The sequence below is a fragment of the Canis aureus genome, chromosome 24 (assembly GCF_053574225.1).
Source record: "Canis aureus isolate CA01 chromosome 24, VMU_Caureus_v.1.0, whole genome shotgun sequence".
Classification (NCBI taxonomy): domain Eukaryota; kingdom Metazoa; phylum Chordata; class Mammalia; order Carnivora; family Canidae; genus Canis; species Canis aureus.
This window is the reverse complement of record NC_135634.1, coordinates 45,195,194-45,208,625: the sequence shown is the minus strand read 5'-3', so window position 1 is coordinate 45,208,625 and position 13,432 is coordinate 45,195,194. Positions and strand designations below refer to the sequence as shown.

Below are 13,432 nucleotides of genomic sequence, written 5' to 3'. Positions count from 1 at the left end.
GGCACTGGGGGTCGGCGGGCCCCTGGGAGAGGCTGGTCCGAGCTGCTGGCCGGGAGCCCGATGCCCCGTGTGCGTCCCAGCCGGGGAGCGCCCACCCTGCTGGCAGGCTGGCGGTCTGACCGGCCGTGAAGCCACCATGAAGCCACCGGAGACTCCTCAGCCTGCTGGCTCCTTGCTGGGCGACCAGCGGAGATGTCGCTGCTCCCTGGGCCTTCGGGCCTTCTCATACTTCTTTAGGGAGAACGGAGGGAGGTCATCGGGTCAGAGGCACCTCAAGCCAAGGGCACCCGGAGCATTGAGTCCTGGTGCTGGGACGGGGCCCCGACGTTCAGACAGGGCCATATAACCAGCAAGGCACAGCTACGACAGTGTGTCACCCACTTGTTCCCAAACTGCTTTTCCAGATAGATGCTTGGAGCATCCTCACTGCAACTCGGTGAGGTGGACAGAGTGACAGGGATAGCCCTTTTAACAGGGAAATGGGGGGGGGGGCACATGCCCTAAGGTCACGCTGCATGTGTTAGGTGATGGGCACCTTGTGGCTGCCGAGTCCCCTTGGGCCCCAGGTGTCCCTCCTGCCCTCAGTGTCAGCTCTCTGCGTGTCCTGTTAGGAAGCCACACCCCGTGCAGATGCCGCCCGGCCGTTGTCTGCCGGGCCTTGTGCTCACGGCCACGCTGAGGATTAGCTGCCTGATTCCTCTGGGGCGGAGGAGCCGAACGAGGCGGGCGCAGCTGCTGCTCTGCCTCAGTTTCCCTTTGTTGAGCGCAGGCCATGAGTGCAGGGAAGGTCTTCTCGGTGGCAAGGGGGCAGGCAGTTGGACGGCTGATCCCCTCCATTCCCCCATCTGTCCCCCAGGGTGAAGGTGTCCTCTCGGCACAGCCCACAGCCCCCTGCGATGACAAGGTGCAGTCTCTGGAGCCCCATGTGGGGCTCGATCTCGGGTCTCCAGGATCACGCCCTGGGCGGAAGGCGGCCCTCAACCGCTGAGCCACCCGGGGATCCCCTCCAGCTGAGCATTTAATAGCAGGGAAAGAAGAGCTGGGGATAGTTTACAGCTGTGTTGAAGCTTCCAGGCATCCACCCTTGTGCCCATGCGCAGAGCGCCTCACGGTCCCTGCTGTGCCTGGATCTGCTGTCCCTGGCTTTGAGACCTTGAGCCCAAGGGCCCCTGCTGGGTGACCTGGGCAAGTGACTCACCGCGTCTGTGTCTCAGGAGCACCATCGGCAGCCCCAGCGGTGCCTGTGAGGGGGGCCTCCTCTGATGGATCGATGAGCCTGCCCTGCCCCCACCCCTCCGCGGCCTGCGCGGCTGCTGCCTCAGCACGTTGGCTGGACTCTGGACTCTGGGTCCTCAGGGCCAAGGAGGCCGGGAGCCCGTTGGTCTGGGGCCCTCTGGGTGTCGGCTCTGTACAGATCTGGGAAGGGCTGGAAGCCAGCTGGAGAGGGGTGCCCAAGCTTCCCTGCCTAGGGTCTCCGAGGGAGTGTGGGTGTGGGGAGCCCTGGGGTTTCTGTGGCACCCAGGAAGGGGCACAGGGCGCCCGGTGCCACCGAGCAGCCTCCCAGGCCTTTCTAACCAGCTCAGGGGAGCCAGATTCGTGGTCCCTGTGGCTGCTTCTGTGATGACCCAGATGCCTGGGGTCCTGGGGGCCCTGGGGGGCCCCCCTCGTGAGGTGTCCTAGCTGCAATATTTTTAAATGGCTTGAGCCCCCATTCTAAAAATGTCGGGAAGCCCAGGGTCCTCCGTCCGTAAGTACCTCTGGGGCTGGGATCTCAGGGGGCCTAGGTTTCTCCTCCTGCCTCCTCTCCCACCCATGCCCTCTATGCTGGGCAGCTCCCCGATCCCCTCCGCCCCGGGACTACCCACACGACACTAGGTGGAGTCACTGACTTTACGGAAGGTTTGGGGTGCCCGAGGGGCCCTCTCTGTGCCTTCTCCCCATCCTCCAACATGGCCTGAGAGACCCACTTCCTCTGGATTTATTAAGAAGAACAATTTCCCTTCCCCCCTGCTGGCTCCAGGCTGGTGCCCAGGCCGAGCACAGCCTGTAGCCCTGGGAGCGTCCCCTCGGGCCACCCAGCGGCGGGACAGCTCAGGCGGCAGGTGGGCCAGGGCAGCTGCCCATCCCCGGCCCCGGGCTTCTGTGTGAGTCTGGATGGCACATCACCGAGTGACAGCCTCTCCTCTGCGTCCACCGGGTCGCCGGCTTTGTCTGCAGAACTGCCAGGGGTGGGGGCTCCCAGGTCCCAGGCGCCCTGCCCTTTGGGGAAACTGGTTGCCCACTGGCGTGGCTTTGCCTGCAGAGCCCCTGTGATGAACCGACTCCACCCCGGGGGCCTGGCGGTCCGGCTCTGCGGCTGCTCCGCCTGGGGCAGGGCTGCAGGGCCCCAGAGGGCTGCAGGGCACCGGCTGGGCCCTGGGCCCGGTCCCCGCGTGAGCTCCTCGCCGGCGCCCCCGGAGCCTCTGGCAGCGGCTCGGGCGGATTCACTGGCGGCAGCTCCGCCCCGGGCCCCCACCGCCACCGCCACCGCCACCGCCACATGGTGCTCTTAAGCCGCATCTCTCCTTGGCTATCGTTTGCATAAATAATAATAATAATAATAAAACCCGCCACTCCCACCTTCCCGTGGGACCAGAGCCGCGATGTGCGTGGGGGGCTGGCCGTGGCCGTGGCTCCGTCACCGGGCTGGGCCCGAGGCTGCGGGGCTGGGGAGCGGGCGCCTCCGGGGAGACCCACGGTTGGTCCCGGGCTTCCCCAGCGCCAAGGGTACGCCCAGGGGGGCTCCGGCTTCGTGCTGTCAGGACTCCGGCCTGTGTGGGCGCTGGTGGCAAGTGCCGAAGCTCTGATCAGCTCGAGTAGGCGGCCCTGGGGTCCCTTTAGACCAGAGGGTGCGATTGAAAACACTGGGCACCTTCCTGGAGGCCTGGGGGTGGCGGTGGGGGTGCCCTAGGGAGGGCAGGTGAGGACTGGGGGTGGCAGCGTCACAGGGGCAACTGCCTGTCATTCAGATGCTCACCAGGCAGGAGACCTGTTTCTGGACCGGGGGGTGGTGGGGAGGGACTAACAGAATCAGATGGTAATGTCAGCTTCAAGGTCGGGACGAGGGCACATCGGGCATCCTGTCCCTGAGAGATGGCATGCCTGTTGCTCCCCATGGTGACACACCCCATATCTGCTACCTGAGCCCCGTTGGGCTGGGTGCAGGGACAGGGGCTCAAGGGCACTCCAGCGGGAACCACATATTCATATTTAACATCTAGCTCCGGCTGGCACCTGTGCCCTGTCATCTGGGCCCCCACCCCGACATGGTTACCAGTGTCCTGGGGAAGAGAATGAGGGTGTCCAGCAAGGGACACCACCTCCAATGAGGGACATCCCCTCCCCACTTGCTCACTTCCATTTCTTAGAGTTTAGTGTGTCTGCCTCAGTGGATTTGTGGATAATGTGGTCTAATTTTAAACAAACGAATCTTCCAAAACAATCAAGTAGCTTCTGAAAGAGCTCGGTAAAGAAACTGCAAATAATACGGATAATCCCCACGGGGTAAGCAACCACAGAAGTGGCAGTTCTGACATGTCCCCCCTCCTGACACATGCTCATCATCCCCCCGGTGCAGACCTGATGAGAAATTAGCTCTAAGTTTTACAAAAATAAACAAAACTGAACTGTTTGAAGCAACTCCACTGCCATCATTACTGGGGAAGCTTGCCCCGAGTGACAGGTGCCGAGAGAAGCTAGTCAACAGCAGCACGACATCCTCACGGAAAAAAAACAAAAAAACAAAAAAACAAAAAACAAAAAACACAAGCTTTCAGAACACGGAGACAAAACCCCCCCGCAATTCTTTTCCCAGGGATGCTTAAAGTTAGGTGCTTCTCAACTCAGTTACTTTTTGATATTTCCCTTAGCGATGATAAATATTTGGAAAGCTCTTTTAAAGTTTCTTGCATAATAGCATGAGACAAAAAAAAAAAAAAAACACCTACCACCAGGCAAACACTTCGTTTTTCTCTGCCGCAGTAAAAATGGCAGAAACAATGAACAGAAAATGATCTGTCGACAAACCGAAAGGCATTTCTTTGTCAGCAAATACTGTTGAAAGATGTAGAGAAAACACTACCACAGATTGGAGGGAAGTGTTAGCGCAAATTACCCCGTGTGGGAGGCTTGCTGCACGGTGTCTACACAGCTCCGCTCGAGGTATCTGCTGGTTCTGGTCCCATAATGAAATACACAAAGCATTTGCGTGTGTGAGTGTGTGTGAGTGTGAGTGTGTGTGTGTGTGTGTGTGTGAGAGAGAGAGAGAGAGTCAGGAAAGGAAACCTGTAGCAGAAAAGATAGGTGCCCAACAGTGGATGCTTTGTTTAATAAGAGCAATTGCAAAAATAAATAAATAAATAAATAAATAAATAAATAAATAAATAAATAAATAAGAGCAATTGCAAACGGCGGGGGGTGGGGGGTGGGGGATGGGGGAGGACACAGCATTAGGGTACCCGACACCGAACAGCTACTGGGGAAGGATTTTTAAAGGCTTCTGGGCGAGGGAAAGGTGCAGAGGTAGCGGCAGCTCCCCAGCCCACGCACAGGCCCATCCCCTCAACCCAATGCAGGAAAGAATTAGAAGCCAGAGGGCCCGTAAAATGCTGCAGGAGCCCCCAGGGGTGTTGACTTTAGAAAGTCAAGGTTGTTCTAGCAGACTTGAGTCTTTATGATACTTGGTAATAAGATGGGGTGTGACCAGGGAAACTTCCAGACCACACAGGACGAGTCATCTTGATGGCAAAGAATTGAAAAGGGCTGTCGTGGAGTCCCCTCCCTCTCTTTCCTCACAGCTTTTCCTCCTTAAACACGGAGGAGGAGACATTTCTTGAGGAGACAAGAGCTGTTTTAGGCACCCAGTAAAATTATTAGAAAAATAGATTCACCTTCGCTGCATCTGCCTCTTCCAGGTGAAGTGTAATTTTTAAATGTAATTTCTGTGCTGAAAAATCCATTCTTTTAAAGTGTACAATCCGTGGTTTTTAGGATAGTCAAAGTGGTGCAATCGTTACCACTAACTCCAGAATAACCTGCTTTTTAAAACTGTAGAGTTTTACATTAAAAAATTTTTATTTTGTTTAAGTAAACTCTACCCTCAACATGGGGCTTGAACTTAACGACCTTCAAAATCAAGAGTCGCACCCTCGACCCACTGAATCATCCAGGCCCCCCTAAACCTGTAGAGTTTTAAAATGTAGAGTTTCCTTGGACTTTGAACCCATTTATGAAACATAAACATTCGGCACCTTCCCACTGGTTTGTAAGACCAACTCGTTGACAACAGGGAAGACAGAAATGTAACAGCTGGATTTGATCAAATCTTTGCATAACTGGTGGATGGAGTTTAAAAATGAATATGATGGTTTAGCAAGCCTAGCTAATCGTGCCCTTTTTCCATGCAGCTCCCATATTTTTGTGACAGCCACTAAGATCCAGAATTGAAATAAACTGCCCTGAGGGCCGTGCCTTCAAATTGATGTTTTACAGTGCAAAATCAAGAGTTTAGTAAATAAGAATTATAACAACTCAGTATGGTGACAGATGGTAACTAGACTTACTGTGGGGGCCCATTTCTCATTGTATATGTCTATCGAATCACCGTGTTGGACACCTGAAACTAATACAATCGGGTATGTCAATTATTCCTCAATTTTTAAAAAGATTTTAGTAAATAAGAAAGCATACTCAATCATATTGATATTTCCAGTGAGAGCAAAATGCTTTTTTGCACCTTTGCAAATGTACAAATAAATCTGTAATTTTGTAAAATTTATTTAAAAATACAGTTGATGTCATTTTCATAAATTCTTTTCAGTGTTCCCCGAGGGAGGGAAGTTAGATACTCAACAAGCACAGCTCTAAGGGAGGGGGTGCTCCGGAATATTTTTGGATGGAGGTCAGAAATGTTTGGAGTCTGCACCTCCTCTCTGGTTTCCCAGCTCCCACCTCTACCCTCTTCCTACAAACAAAACAAAACAAAACAAAACAAAAAACAAAACTCTGATCCCTGAAATAATCAGAGTGGTATTTTCTAAGAGTCAGGTCATGTTATGTATGCCCCTGCTCAAAGCCTTTCCAATCATATACCACACTTTGGGTCAAGCTCCCAACCCTCATCATCCCTCAGGTTTCACTCCCTACTCTGTGCCACCCGCACTCTGATCCAGCTATTAGTCTGGAAGAACACTTGCTGATCGCTGCCTCAGGGCCTTTGCACAGCTGTTCCTTCTGCCTTGCTCATGGCCTCCTTTCCTTGTCTTTGCTCCATGGTCTGCTCCTCAGGCAGCCCCTCCCTGACTTCCTGATCTGAATTGTCCACCCCACCCCCTCACTCACAGACTACTTCTGTGCTCCCACACACTAATGATTTTTCTTTCTAGAACATATCACAACTGGCATTACTCTGCATAACAGTTTATTTGATTATTGTTTTGTCCCTCTCAGTAGCATAGAGGCGCGGGGAGGAGAGGGAATTTCCTCACAGACATGCTCCTTGGATCTCCCAGCCTGGAATGGGCACTGGGGGGTGAACATCAGTAGCTAAGTGACTTGGGACCTCTCTCCCACTCTGGGTCAGCATGTCCTGTGTGCAATAGTAGGCTGGTCCCCCAGGAGGTGCCCAAGGTGGGTGGTACCGCACCCCGGCCCGCAGCCTCCTCAGCCAGCAAGGGGCCTGCAGGGCGTGTTGCGGGGTGACAGGAAGCCACCCCTTTCCAGTCACGGTGACATGCCCGAGTCCTCGGGTCCCCAAGGTGCTGTGGAGACTGTGGCCAAGAAACATGCGTACTGCGGGGTCTGGGCGAGTGGTGGCCCCGTGAGGGACGCCTCCAGGATGGGGCTCACCTGGTCCCCTGCCGGGGCTCTCTGCAGGGCAGGGCCTGGTGGTCGGAGCCGCCCCACCCCGCACCCCCACCCGACCCCGTCCTCACCCTGGCGCTGAGGCTGGGGGTGGGGAATCGAGAACAGCTCAGGGGGACGGTGGGTGCCAGGGGAAGCCACCACTACGGGCGAGGGTCTGGGGGCGGGGTCCGCGCTGGGGGCTCCCGGGACGGGGCCGGGAGCGGAATAGGAGTGGGCGGGGCCCGGGATGGGGCGGGGCGGGGCGGGGGCGCTCAGGGCTCGGCCTACGCCAGCAGCGCGAGCAGCAGCGCCCCGGTCAGAAGCTGCAGCATCAGCTGCGCGGCGGGGCCAGGGAGCGCGGCATCGGTGGGGGTGGGGGTGCGGGTGGGGGTGCGGGTGGGGGTGCGGGTGGGGGTGGGCGCGGCCGAGGGCTGCAGGTTGCAGTCGGCGTAGGGCTCGAGGCAGGCGGCGAAGGCCATGACGTGCGCCACGAAGCTCTGCTCCTGCACGCCGTGCACCAGGTGCGCCTGCGGGCCGCGCGCGAACACCGCCACGTCCTCGCCGCCGTGGGTCTCGGAGTCCAGGGGCACCGCGGCCTGCGGCTTGTATGCGGGGTCCCCTGGCGGGGCGGGGCGGGGGGCTTCAGGGCCGGCAGGGCGGGCGGCCTCCCCATCCGGGTTCCCCCGCCGTGCCCCGCCCCCCCCCCCAGCGCCCCCCAGCCCGAGCCGGGGTGCTCACTGCTCTCGGCGTCGGAGACGTTGGGCCGGGGGACCCCGCTGAGCGCGAAGCCGGGGCCGTTGCCATACAGGATGGAGGTGTAGGTCTTGTTGTCTTTGGCCATGCTGGGGGCCAGCCCTGCGGGGAGGAGGGGCCTGCGAGCACCCGACCGGCCGCGGCGACGGGGCCCCCGCGTGCCAGACCCAGGCTGCCCACCCACTGGCCCAGTCCTCACAGGAGCCCCACGCGGCATTGCTACTACCCCACTTGACAGGCGAGGAAACTGAGACCCTGAGCCATTTCTGCCACCCGACTCGTGGACAGCACCTGCCCCCTCCCTGGGCCTACCGAAGACGGAGCTCCCTCGCAGGGTGTAGCCCCCGAAGGAGAACACGTGAGAGTGGTCGGCGGTGACCAGGGTCAGTGTGTCCCTCTCGCTCGTGAGCTGGCCCGCCTTGTCAATGGCGGAATCGAACATGACGGCCTCCGTCAGGGCCAGGTAAGCTGTGCCGTCGTGATGACCGTGGTCGATGCGGCCTCCTGCAAGCAGGGCCCGGGCAAGGTGGCCAGTGCCCCACCTGCCCCGACCGTCCCCACTCCTGTGCTCAGCAGCGGCTGCCGCTCACCTTCCACAAAGAGGTAGAAGCCCTTGGGGTTCCTGCTCAGCAGCCGCAGGGCCGCCTCTGTCATCTCCATCAGGGATGGGTCCTGGATTCCGTCTCGGTGGGCCTCATATTTGGTGTCTCCTGGCTCAAAGAGGCCTGCGGGAAAGGGGTTCCGGTGGTGACTGGCTGGGGAGACGGGAGGGCCAGGGGCGTGGACCCCCGTGTCCATGCTTGGCTCTCTGAGGACTCGGGAAGCCAGGCAGGAAAGTGGGGGCGTCTGGGGTCATTACCCATGAGGTGTGTCACAGAGGCGTCCTGGGATGCCTGAATGAGCGCCGTGCGGTTCCACACATACCGGGCACCCTGGGAGGGGCAGAAGCGAGCCTCAGTCCAGAGCCCTCCGAGCCTTGTCCCTGTTGTATCCCTGGCGCCCACAGGCCCCCATCACCTGGTACTTGGCCTGCCATTCCTGCACCAGGTTCCGCCCGTCCAACCGGATTCCGTTCTGTTTGGCGTCAGTTGGATACTCAGGATCCGGAGTCCCCTTGGGAAACATGTACTTTCGGCCTCCGCCCAGGATCACCTGTAGCCAAAGGATTGGGGAGGAGGGCTTGGGGCCCGGCTTGCCCTTTGCTCCCTCCTCAGACAGCCATAGCTCCCCTACCAGGTCTGTGGGTGTGGCCTGGGCCCAGCTGTACCACCTCCACACCGTCCCCCCCTCGGCCCCCCCATTCCCCAAGATCTGGGAGACCCCGCCAGGCCCCAGAGCTAGGCTGTCAGTTGCCTGGGACTATGGCCCGTGCACGCCCCCTCCCCACCCTTGGGGTCCCACATCAATTTCCATGTTGGAGATGAGCTGCTGGGCGATGTCCTGGCATCCGTCCTCCAGCGCCTTGGCAGGCATGTTGGCGTCCGAGTACCAGTTGCGGTTTACTACGTGTGCGTAGGTGCCGGCTGGCGACGCATGTTGCACTCTCGTGGTGGTCACCACCCCCACGGACTTCCCTGAGGGGGCAGAGGTCAGGGTGAGCCCCTGAGGTCTCTAATCCTGCCTCTGCCCACTAAGCTGGCCCCAAGCTCACCTGCTTTCTTGGCCCGGTTCATCACGGAGATGACCTCATTGCCACGTGTCGTGTTGCACTGGTTAAAGCGGGCGGCCGCGCTCACACCAATGGTCTGGTAGTTGGCCTTGACCCCGCACAGGTAGGCCGTGGCTGTGCCTGCGCTATCTGGCACCTGTCTGTCCACGTTGTAGGTCTGGGGAACAGAGACACCCTCAGCTCTGTCATGACACCATCAGACGGCCAAGATCCTGACCCAGGCCCCAGGGCCCACCCTCACTGCGCTGGTGGGGAGCATCCTGAGGCCACCCTGCCCTTACCTTGGACAGAGCCAGGTATGGAAATTGGTCCATGGCCAGGGGTGTCTCAGGTCCCAGATTGTCATTAATTTGCCCTTTGAGGATCCGAGTGGCCGTCACTGTGGGCACCCCCATCCCTGAAGGAGCACACCTCGTCAGGCCTGAGTCCGCAGCATTGCTCTGTGTCCACTGGCAGCCCTGGGTGCCAGGGTGTGGGAGCCCACAGGGCACGGACAGGCCTTGCACACTCACCATCCCCCAAAAAGAGAATGAGGTTCTTAGCAGCTGTCTGGATGGGCTGCAGCTTCTTAGCGGCGTCCAGGGCCTGGGCCGCCTGGCGGTTCCAGAAGGCTGGGTCCTCCTCCTCAGCTGGCCAAGGGGAGAGTGGAGGTCAGGTCGGTGTTTGGGGGAGTGCCCCAGGTGTGTGTGTGGGGGGAAGCTGGGAGGTGCCTCCTTACCTGGGATGATGCCAAGGGCCAGCCGTGGCCTCAGGCCCAGTAGCAGCAGCAGCAGCAGCACCCGGGCCCCCTGCATGGCTGTGGGATGGCAGGGGCGCGGCAAAGCCAGGACTGCGGCAGGCTGGGACCCCGGCGGGGCCAGAGCTAGGGTACCAGCTGCCGTACCAGCCAGCGGGCCTTTAGTCGGGGCAGGACTTTGTCCCTGGCTGTAAAAGTCTCCATGTCCCTCCCATTGTCCCCGGTGGCCACCCTGACCCCGCCCCTGCCCTGTGACTCTAAGTCCGCTGGCAGAAGGGATATGGCAAGGTGTGGCCGAGCAAGCCTCGGGGCAGGGGTCCTGGAAGAGGCAGGTGTGTCCACACGGGATAATCCCAGCAGCCTCCCCAGGGTGGGGTGGGGACCAGGGGGCACACCCCCTGTGGGTCAGGAGCATTGCAGGGCCCCGTGGGGGCTGCTCCTGACCCTTTGCTCACACGGTCTCGTGGAGAACCATTACTCCTTCGTGCACCGCATTTGTTCAGTGTTTTCTGAAAGCCAGCTTTCTCTGGCCGGGCTCGGTTCTGGGTGCTGAGAGGAGGGGATGGGGTGTGAAGCACACAGCCTGGGCCAGCGGCCTGGGTTTGGCTTCCTTTTTTTTTTTAAATTTTTTATTTTATTTATGAGTCACACACACACACAGAGAGAGGCAGAGACACAGGCAGAGGGAGAAGCAGGCTCCATGCACCGGGAGCCCGACGTGGGATTCGATCCCAGGTCTCCAGGATCGCGCCCTGGGCCAAAGGCAGGCGCTAAACCGCTGCGCCACCCAGGGATCCCTGGGTTTGGCTTCCTGATGCTGCCGAGGCCCAGTGACGCGGGAAAGGTGGGGTGGCCTGGCTCTGACCAGGCTTGGTGTGGGCAGGTGGGGGAGGTGCTGGGCTCAGAGGGCACCCCGGAGGCCGGACCCAGAGTTCCCGTGCTGTGGAAAAGGGTGGGACTGATGGTGACAGAGCAGAACCTTGTCTGTGCGTCCAGTTACTGAGAACCGGGCGGGCCTTGTGCGGGGTGTGTGCATGTGCGTGTGTCTGGGGGGGGCGGGGAGGGAGGCCCAGTGTACGTGAGGTTGATCTCTGCTCCCTTGGACAGGCAGACAGAACGCAGGGGTGAGTCTCTCCTCTCCACGGGCCGCGCACACCCACAGGTGTAGCTTCTGTTAGGGAGCTAAGAGGCTTCAGTAGCCAGGCTGGTGCGGGGACACCTGGGTGCCTCAGGGGTTGAGCGTCTGCCTTCGGCCCAGGGCGTGATCCCAGGTCCCAGGATCGAGTCCCACATCGGGCTCCCTGCATGGAGCCTGCTTCTCCCTCTGCCTGTGTCTCTGCCTCTCTCTGTGTGTCTCTCATGAATAAATAAATAAAATCTTAAAAAAAAACAAAAGCATCCCTCCGATCCAGCAATCGCACTTCTGGGTGATATCCCAAAGAATTCAGAGCAAGGTCTAGAAGAGATATTTGCACTCCCTCGTTCATAGCAGCATTGTTCACAATAGCCAAAAGGGGCAAGCAGCTCTGGTGCCCATTGCCAGGTGAGCGTGTAAACAAGGTGTGCTCCATCCATGTCATGGAATATCATTCAGCCTTAAAAAGGCGGGCATCCTGTCGCCTGCTACACCATGGATGAACTTGGGGACATGATGCTAAGTGAAATAAGCCAGTCACAGAAGGACAAACGCTGCGTGACTCTACTCAGACTAGGAATCTAAAGTTGTCAGGTGGGTAGAGCCGGTTGCCAGGGGCCAGGAGGAGGAGGCGGCCCGGGAGGGGGTCGTTTAGTGGGCACAGAGTTCCAGTTCTGAAGAAGGAAACATTCTGGAGAGCTGCCCTACAACGGTGTGAATACGCTTACCTCTCCTGAACCAGACACAAACGGTCACGATGGTAAATTTTATGTTGTGCTTTTCATCACGATTTTTAAAATATTCAAAAAAGAAACACCTTCGTCCTGGCTCCACCCAACCCAGTGGGCCATGTAGCTCCCTTGGGGCGGGGGGTTGGGTCCTCCCTGCCCAGCCCCACTCTGCTCAAGCAGAGCTTTCCTGGGTTCCCCTCCCCTGACCTCCTCCCACCTGCTCACCAACCACACTGTCCTGGCTGTCCCCTAAATCTCTGGAGAGGTACCACCTTGGGAGGGAAACTTCCAGGCCTCTGAATGGCCCCCAGAGCTCCCTCTGTTCCCTGTAGTCTTGCTGTATTAGGCTAAAGTTCAGGGAAATACTAATCCCTGGGCAGGTCCTTAATTAATTAGTTGGTTCTTTTTACCAGGCTGTAGGTGAAAGGTTATGCCAAGATTAGTCGGCCTTCCAGGAATTCCCCATATCCTTTTCCAATTGGATTTTTTTTTTTTATTTTTTTTTAGAGAGATATAAAGCAAGAGAGTGCATGTGCAGGCAGGTGGAGGGGCAGAGGCAGAGGGAGGCTCTTCAGCAGCTCCACCCCCAGTGCAGAGCCTGATGAGGGGCTCAAGATCACGACCTGAGCTGAAACTAAGAGTCAGACGCTTAACCACTGGGCCACCCTGGGCCACCCAGGCGCGCCTCTCCTCCATACCTTTTTCAATCAAAATTTTTGACCTAACTTGTCGACTCACATGCAATTGTGAGAAAAAATACAGAGATCCCTTGTGTGGTACCCAGTTTCCCCCAAAGGTACAAAATCCACAGACTTTCAGATTTCTATTCGGATCTCCCCCCTTTTACGTGGACTCCTTTGTGCGGCTGTGTGGGCTCTACGCTATCTGGTCCCCTGCATGGGCTCATGTGAACGCCACTCACTGTAGTTGAGATACTGAGCAGCTCCAACCCCACGCGCTGGCACAGATGCTTTATAACCGCCCCTCCCTCCCACACCCCTGCTCAGTCTCTAACCCCTCTCCTGCATTTCTAAAATTTTGTCAATTCAAGTAAGTTACATACATGGCATCATATGGTCTCTGGGGGTTGGCTCTTTCTCACTCAGCATACTTCCCTGGAGATTCATTCATCCAAACACGGATCAGTAGCTGGCTCCTTTGTATGACTGAGTGTCTTCTGTGGGATGAGTAGACCACAGTGTTTAACCCTTCACATGGCCAAGGACAGACACCTGTGCTGATTCCAGTTTGGGGGATTATAAATAAAGCTGCTGTGAATATTCACTCAGGCTTTTTTTTTTTTTTTGGGGGGGGGGGAGGAACATACGTTTTCATTTCTCTGTAATAAAATGCCAGGAGTGCAGCTGCTAGCACTTCTTATGGTGGCGTTAAGTAATCATCAATTGTGATCAGCCTTGGTTTCTTGTGAATTTTGTCATGTGCCTGAGTGGGACTGACCCCATGTCACTGGCAGGAAACAAAGCAGGTCTGTCCACATTCAAAACCTGCAGCTATGACCTGGCTGT

General features: G+C 57.8%; 1 protein-coding gene and 1 long non-coding RNA gene across 5 annotated transcripts; one reads left to right on the top strand and one right to left on the bottom strand.

The window, feature by feature from the left end:
- Positions 1-7,144: 7,144 nt before the first annotated feature.
- ALPI (alkaline phosphatase, intestinal) lies at positions 7,145-11,356 on the bottom strand. 2 transcript variants are annotated; one of them, XM_077869243.1, is made up of 11 exons: positions 10,023-11,348; positions 9,817-9,933; positions 9,586-9,701; positions 9,287-9,461; positions 9,037-9,209; positions 8,653-8,787; positions 8,495-8,567; positions 8,226-8,360; positions 7,948-8,139; positions 7,621-7,737; positions 7,145-7,501 (listed from the first exon to the last, which is right to left on the bottom strand). In XM_077869243.1, exons 1-11 carry the CDS (start codon positions 10,453-10,455, stop codon positions 7,167-7,169), a joined length of 2,001 nt encoding a protein of 666 aa, XP_077725369.1. In that variant the 5' UTR covers positions 10,456-11,348; the 3' UTR covers positions 7,145-7,166. The 2 variants fall into 2 exon arrangements, with proteins under 2 accessions (XP_077725369.1, XP_077725368.1); XM_077869242.1 differs by having other exon boundaries at positions 9,586-11,356.
- LOC144296227 (uncharacterized) lies at positions 7,399-13,232 on the top strand. Of its 3 annotated transcripts, none has more exons than XR_013363397.1 (4): positions 7,399-7,487; positions 7,874-8,871; positions 9,460-9,600; positions 12,414-13,232. It is a non-coding gene; the product is annotated as an uncharacterized LOC144296227 (long non-coding RNA). The 3 variants fall into 3 exon arrangements; XR_013363399.1 differs by having other exon boundaries at positions 7,874-8,098; positions 12,414-13,228; XR_013363398.1 differs by lacking the exon at positions 7,399-7,487 and adding an exon at positions 7,586-7,699.
- The last annotated feature ends 200 nt before the right edge of the window (positions 13,233-13,432 follow it).